This window comes from Prunus dulcis, chromosome 1, assembly GCF_902201215.1.
Source record: "Prunus dulcis chromosome 1, ALMONDv2, whole genome shotgun sequence".
Lineage (NCBI taxonomy): Eukaryota > Viridiplantae > Streptophyta > Magnoliopsida > Rosales > Rosaceae > Prunus > Prunus dulcis.
Window position 1 is genome coordinate 18,156,583 of NC_047650.1, and position 7,560 is coordinate 18,164,142.

The following is a 7,560-nucleotide window of genomic DNA, read 5'->3' on the forward strand; positions in this document are numbered from 1 at the left end:
GGCAGCCACTATTCACGTGAATAGTGGTTGCCCTTGCAAATAGTGTTGTGTGTTTCCACCCGTTGCCATGGCAAATGGCAAATCTATTCATTTTTTTGTTTTTTTCACAAATTTGTTTATCGAAACAATTAATTTGGATAATATTTTTGGATAAGATTTTTGGGTTCGTACGTGTCAATATTTATTATAAAATTCATATCACAATCGGATAAAATTTTGGTATTTATAGAAAAAAAAATTCTATTTTTTGGTAATTTTTTTCATTTTTTTATTGCACAAAAATTGGCTACGTTGGATTGGCGAAAAAAAAATCTGATCGGAGAGCCCAAAGTGCGACACGCGGACTGTAGCGGACTGTAGACTGTAGCACACTGTAGCACTGTAGCTCACTGACATCAGCACCAAAACTCACTCGGGCCAGCCCAAATTGCTGGGTCCCACCTTGTGCCCGGCTTCAGTTTGTTGCTGGAAACAGCCCAAGTTTCTGAAGTTGACAACTAGAAGCTAGTCCAGAGACACGGGTTACAAGTTCGACTCTCCAATTATGGCCTCTCTGTGTGGTTTTATGCACATGATTGAAAATGTGTATTTGTATGTTTGGTGAACTATACATTAATGAAGGATAGAATTGTGCACCTGATTTCTGGCACGAAAATCAAATTCTAATCCTCCACCAGAGACTGTTCTTCCTTTTCTTTTTTCTTTCTGTGTTTTTAAATTTCTGCCAGTGTATGTACAATTTTGTATCTCTGTAGTCTATCCTGTACTAAAACCTTTGTTGGAACTCGCTTGCGCTTTTTGTTCCATACTTGGATTTGAGTATGTGTTGCTATATTCTAAACTATGCTAGGATTTGGGTTCTTTTTAAGTCCTGTAGCTATGCTCAACTCCAGCTTAATTACTGCTGCAGAATGGGGGTTCACAAAACCATCTGCCAAATGATGGTTCTGCTCATGATTGGCTTGTGTTGTCCACAACAGAACCAAGAGCGCCATTAGTGTTGCAAGAAAGACCATTGCCGCCCAAACCATCTTAACGTATCGCTTCAAAGATTTGCAGTGTTTGACAAGGATTTCAGAGAAAGCATCCTTCACTGTCTGACATTCTACTAGACTTTCCATTCCCGGGTATGAATTTAGTAGATTTTGTATGGAACTTGTGTAAAGCTCCACCAGTTTGTAATCGCTGTCCGATATGAACACTCCATTTTCGCAGCTTCCATTGCTTGCATCTGAACAACTAAGTTCCCTCAAGACCTTCAACATTAAACACAGACATGGATTCAACAGGCATACTGAAATAGTGAATTATTCAAAAAAGTAGTAATAAGTTTGAAGTGTGGAAAACATAAGAGCTTGCTTAAAATCATTGAACTTATTTTTAGCATACCTCTGGGATGTCTCCGATTCGTACTGAATTAGCCGGACAGTTTTCTGGCTGGTAATTGTACTCTGGTGGTTCTGAGAAGGGATTGCATACATATTCTATACTTTGAGATGATGTTCCTTGTGTTGATGATATGTTTGCATTCACCTGAAGATTTAAGAGTTACAAGTATTTTGTATTATGTAACTATAGTATCTAATAATTTGTCACAAGTGTCCTTTTGCAGTTGAACAATTGCTTCTTCAATGCAAAGTTGATCAGTCAGAGCATTGGCCCCTATTATCTGCTTGCCTTTGGTTCTCTGTTACTTTTCATTCTTTAATGACATAATTCATTTCCTTCATTAATTTTGATCCCATTATATTTGAGTAAATCATATATTTGGTTTCAACATTTCATGACTGACAAACTTCATGTCTTAAAATATTTTACGATAAATAACATAAAAAAAGGTCATGAATCTGATGTACCAAATTTTAAGGTTACTGGAAGGGATGAAATATTTCTCCGCAACTTCGAAAAAAGTTATTTCTTTGTTCCTTCGATACCAAAATACACGAATCAATCTTACCACTTTAACAAGGCTGTAGATCCCCGCACCAACATCATTTAGGACTGATTTTGCTGAAAGCAATTCATCACAGGGGAGGATTGAGCTCAAGCTGTTGTTGTTGGGATTCTGTTGGAAATTTTCAAGAGCTGTGCATGTGTCACTTGAAAACCTGAAATAGAATGACATGTTTCGTTCCAATTAGTACTCTCCAACCTCTTGCCTGGATTGCTTCTTGTTGCTTCATTTATGGAGCCATACTAAATGCTCTTTGAGAATATATTATTACTTCAGGAAAGGAAAAGAAATGGACATACTCTGCTAAGAAGAAATACAGCCCAAAGAATATCCAGCACAAAACAGTTAAGAACCAGCATAGTATAATGAGCCTGCAAGAAAGCAAAAGCATTATACCATTAGGAAAATTGCATTTGAATGTTCTCCAGTAATGAATATAAGTATTTTCCATGTTCAAATCACCTTTTAAATTCTACACTTACATGTAAACTAGCCGTTGTAATTTCAAAAATCCAGACACTGCAGCAGGGAGAATACAACTTCAGTGATATTTACGGATGAATGATATTCATGAATTCATGCAATTTACAGATGAAATATTTCAACGTTACTTAAGCTCCATAATGTTCACAGCCACTGATAAAAAATCACACACACTTGCAAACAAATGAACTCACACACCCACCTGACAGAGCAATCACTGCAACCAAATTCAAGGAAATAGCCACTGTGGTTACTATATACCTGCAGACACAAATATATCATTATTATTATTAACATGCACTGATTCAGATTGGGTTGAAACTTAGGATTTGTGAAGGCTTTGGAATTAAAAGATTACTTACACTATCTTGAGACCCTTGTCAATCAGACGCCTGTTCTTCTTAGCCTGCCTTTCTATATCTGCAGCTCCAGTATCAAGTTTCTGGGATGTGGAGGTGAGGAAGCTTGAAACCTCAGTATTTCCAGTTGAATCTAAGTTGTTTCTCATTTCTTTCATTGCTCCTGTTGTGTTGTATATGGTTCCTGATGCTTCGTCTGCAGTGGTTATGATAATGTTCACCACAGATTTTGCTTGCGAATGAAATCTCGCGTTGCCCCCTAAAACTAATCCAAATGCCACTCTGCATGGATATTGCTTGTTAGTCTCATAGAATTACAAACATTGAGAAACTTGATGTTCCATTTCAAATAAACAGAATTTGGATATGAAATTTAAGCAAAAGATGGTTAAATTTCGGTCTTAAATTGTGCAGAGTTTGAATGACTTACATTGCAAAGAGTGTAAAGAATATGGCAAGGAAAATGTGCCACTGCCAGAGGTAACACTGCTTATGACAAAGTTGTCTTTTCTTCAGCTTTCCCCTCTTCCTATTTTTACAACAAAGTCTGGTTGCTAAAAGGAAGCACCCATATAAAATTCCACACAAAAGCCACAGCACCCCAAGTGCATATCCATGAACTCCAGTAAATACAGTTGACTGCACAAAACAACACCATCAAAGTCAATTTACTAATTACTTTTGGATTGAGAGAGAGAGAGAGAGAGAGAGAGAGAGATTTACACTCCAGTAATGCTTGTTGGTAAGGTTAAATCCTCCTCTGTATTTGTTGAAATTATCTAAGGGATCCACTCTCACAGTGTTATCTGACTGTCTCATGGGCTCTGATGCATTGTTTGCCTGAATCAATTTGCTCTCTTGGAAAGAAGAAAATTAAGGAAGTTATTAAGATTCCATTGAATTGTAATTTCTTGCATGGTTTTGTCATTGAGTTCTGTTTCAATTTTTATTCTTCTTCATATTTGGAAACTTGAAACTTTGAATTTGAAGGGCATATAGAAATTCTGAAATTTTGGAATCATAATAGAACTGTCTTTTGGAATTTCAAAAATTTTGATAATTTTTCCGGTGACTTCTATTGTCTTCCCTTCATTGACTTTTTTTAATAAAAGAAAAAAACTATTCTACCCACCAGAGAAATTTAAAATTGATAATTTTGCTTGCAAAAGTGGTAGGGTTAGGGGGGGAAGGGAGGGCATGGGCAACAAGAATAAAAGGGTTAAAGCGCCAAGGCGAGGAGAGAGGAAACAAAAACAAATATATTGAACACTCCTTGAATGCAGGGAATCACTTGACTCATAAGTCTTTTACGAAAATATTGTGGTCAAAGCAAATTTTTCTTTTTTTCTACCATCATGTCTTTCATTTTTGGCTAGCTAGTCTTGCTTGACTTGCAATAGCTAAGATGGCCAAAGGCAGGATTGCCATTAAAACCAAAAAAAGAAGAAGACATGAATTAGTTTCTCGGCCTCATCTAGCTTTATTTTAATTTCTAATCCCAACTCCAATTTACTTTTAACTCATTCCAAATGTCAATTCATTATTTTAAACCTGAAACTTTCAACTACATAAAATAGTTATTTTGAAAGATATATATAAAAATAAATAAAAAAAAGGAAAGAAAAGAAAAGAAAGGAACATATGATATCAATGCATGCTCACCTGCTTGGACTTGTGGGGGTGCAAAGTTAGCGGATGGAATGGATTGTCCTTGTATTTCTGGTGTCCTCAAGGCTAAAATCACCATCATGGAAACTAGGGTGTACCTGAGAATTATTGAGCTGCCCATCTCTGACCTGCCCAAATAAGTAATAAATCCATAATAAGATCACAATTTTGCTGCAAGCTAAGCAAATTGACCAACATGTATATATATATATATATATTTCTTAAGATATATTGGTCTTACTCACAAAAGTGAAAAAGCTGCACCAATCACACAAATTTAAGGAATGACCAAAACCCAGAATCAACCTAACCACAGAGACACACACAGAGAGAGAGAGAGAGAGAGAGAGAGAGAGAGAGAGAGAGAGAGAGAGAGAGAGAGAGAGAAATATTACACGGTAAGAGTTCGAAATTAAGTTTTGCATGATTGTAATATATATTTGGTACGGTTTCCTTTTGTTTCTTATTAAATAGAGTAATTACATTTCCTCCAAATTAAATTACATCAGATTTTGTTTCTAATTACAAAACCACAAGTCAAGTCGTTAATTGTGGAGTGGTTTTGTTTAACCACTACAACACGCGCATGATGATATAAAAAGCTTTACCTGACGTGTAACTCTAATTAAGGGCTTAATATATAACATTGATATTTTCATGCATGTTGGAGAGAAATTTGAGCATAAATTTACACCTTAATTAACAATTTACTTTGAGATCAAGAAATATGATCATGAAGTTCAATCAACGATACGAAATTAAGAAAAAGTTTACCAATAATTTTCCCAGAAAGAGGTTTGTAAACTAGAAACCATTAACGTAGGATAGGACTAAAGGAAATGAATGAGTTTTTTCCTTGAAGTTACCTGCAATTCAGAGATGAAAAGTAAAGGTTTCCCAAAACCTTGAATGAATATGGAAGCTTTTTTCTTCAATGGATTCTTCTTTGCAAAATCATCATTACTGCTTCAACAAATTAACAGAACGTTGATATTTCTCTGATCGGCCAAGTGAATGATCTCTCTCAAAACCATGAGAGTGATCATCGAATTTATATGTGTGTAAATATACATCTAGAAACTGGGACTCTTCAAATGCTTTTCTTGGTTGGTGTCCTCCAAGTCTAAAGAGGCCAAAACCCAAGTCAAGAACCTCAACTGAAACACCTCTAGAATTTCTTATTTGGTACCGGTACCCACAACATGAAATATCTTTTCTTGATTTTCAAACTGATTAAAGAAAAGGTTACCCCCACTTTACTTGGTAATTAAAAATAAATAAATAAAAGATAAGAATGTATGAAGCTGAACGAAACCGTGTCAAACATTTCTATATATTTGTGCGTGCGGAGAGAGAGAGAGAGAGAGAGAGAGAGAGAGAGAGAGAGAGAGAGAGAGAAGGAGATTTGGTTTTTCCAACTTAACCCATTTCTCACATACAACTACTTCATCATATAGCTTTAAAAAAGTACGAACTTGATGGGGTTTGGAAATAATAACATGATTACTTATCATGAATGGGAGAATGGGAGAAGTCATGAATTAGGTAACTTAGAAAGGATAATTAAGAAATAGGAATCAAATCAACTACTCCTTTTATTTGATCTAATTCCTAATTTTGAGGGTATTTGATTACGGATTTTATCGTGACACTCACATGATTTTTTTATTCCAATACTTATATGTTAGTAAGGTGAGAGAAGTGAGGAATTGTAATCGTTCCAATACTCATGTGTTAGCAAATATTTAAAAAAAAATTTAAAAAAAAAACATGAATTAAAACCATTCCAATATCCATTCCTAATAAATAAACATAACATAAGTTCCCTACCAAAACCTCTCTCTCAAAAAGTCAAAAAACAACAAATGTGGTTCTGTTCAAGTTAAAGACTTTCTGGTCATGGGCCTCATGGGCATATTCGTCACTTGCATAATTCTTCTGTTTCTATTTCCATTCTTGCGTATAATCACATCTAGGTTCTAAAACGGTCAAAGCTCATGACGCTACTTCATTTATTCATTAAAAGAAAACCCAAAAACATGATAAAGGTGAGGGAAAAGAAAAACCAAACGGTGGCTCTCTCTCTCTCTCTCTCTCTCTTCCTTTTATTTATATCTAACAAATGGAAAGTCAAAAAAACACAATAAATAAAGAAAAGGAAGCTGCCTGCCTAAATTTGTGGATGTTCTTTCATTGTGTTAAATGGATGACCATTGATGTTGATATATAGACTATAGTCGCCGGGCAAGTACCACATGCACTACGCAGCAAAGATGTGACATGTGCATGCACTTTGGAAGTTGATCCTTCCTTGATAGGTTAGGACTGTTGTTGATATAGGCCTACTCCTAATCGGTATACCTTCATAAATAATGGGCTAAAAAATGTGGCAAAACTTTAAGGTTTGTGTTTTTTGGGTGGTCAAATGTTTTTTGTTTTTTGTTTTTATAGAAAAATGACAGATTTCATTTCTATGGAAAGTGAAAATATTGGGCATGTTTTTGGTGACCTCGTTAAAATCTTCTCAGAAAAAACCACACGGGAAAAATCCCAGAATAAAAAAGAATACCACACATGCTAGAGTATAAACCCCATTACCAGTCTTCCCCATATACCTCAATAAGGTGGTCTCCAGTCTACCCAATAGCGTTTTACAATCCTCAATTAAACAATCTAGATGGGACATATCAGGCTTGACCTTGTTGCACTAAGTGAAGCACTCCTTGAGAATCTGCTTCAATATGGCACACCAGATCTGACCACTTGGCAGCAAAGAATAAGCCTTCTCTTAGTGCATATTGGAGACACCGTGGCACTATCAACTTGCAAGCAAGAAAAGAGATTTCATAGTTTCGAGCCAACAAACCAACCCCACCAAGACCTGATGCGACGTGAATAACTCCATCCACATTGCTTTTTATAGCCCCGAACTGCGGCCGCTGCCATTTAGCTCTGACCTGTGGAATATAGCACTTGGGAGGGTGGTCACATGTTATAATAAAGTTAAAGTGCTCGCATGTATGTATTTACAGGTTTGTATAAAACTCGGCTCGCGGAAACAAGACTGATTTTTGGTATATTCGACTCGAAACCTCG

General features: G+C 35.9%; 1 protein-coding gene across 1 annotated transcript; it reads right to left on the reverse strand.

The window, feature by feature from the left end:
• Positions 1-443: 443 nt before the first annotated feature.
• On the reverse strand, positions 444-5,773 carry LOC117614965. The gene is made up of 11 exons (XM_034343917.1): positions 5,331-5,773; positions 4,459-4,592; positions 3,520-3,653; positions 3,227-3,435; positions 2,800-3,078; positions 2,640-2,698; positions 2,437-2,473; positions 2,254-2,325; positions 1,958-2,108; positions 1,390-1,533; positions 444-1,256 (listed from the first exon to the last, which is right to left on the reverse strand). Exons 2-11 carry the CDS (start codon positions 4,583-4,585, stop codon positions 837-839), a joined length of 1,632 nt encoding a protein of 543 aa, XP_034199808.1. The 5' UTR covers positions 4,586-4,592; positions 5,331-5,773; the 3' UTR covers positions 444-836.
• Positions 5,774-7,560: the final 1,787 nt, after the last annotated feature.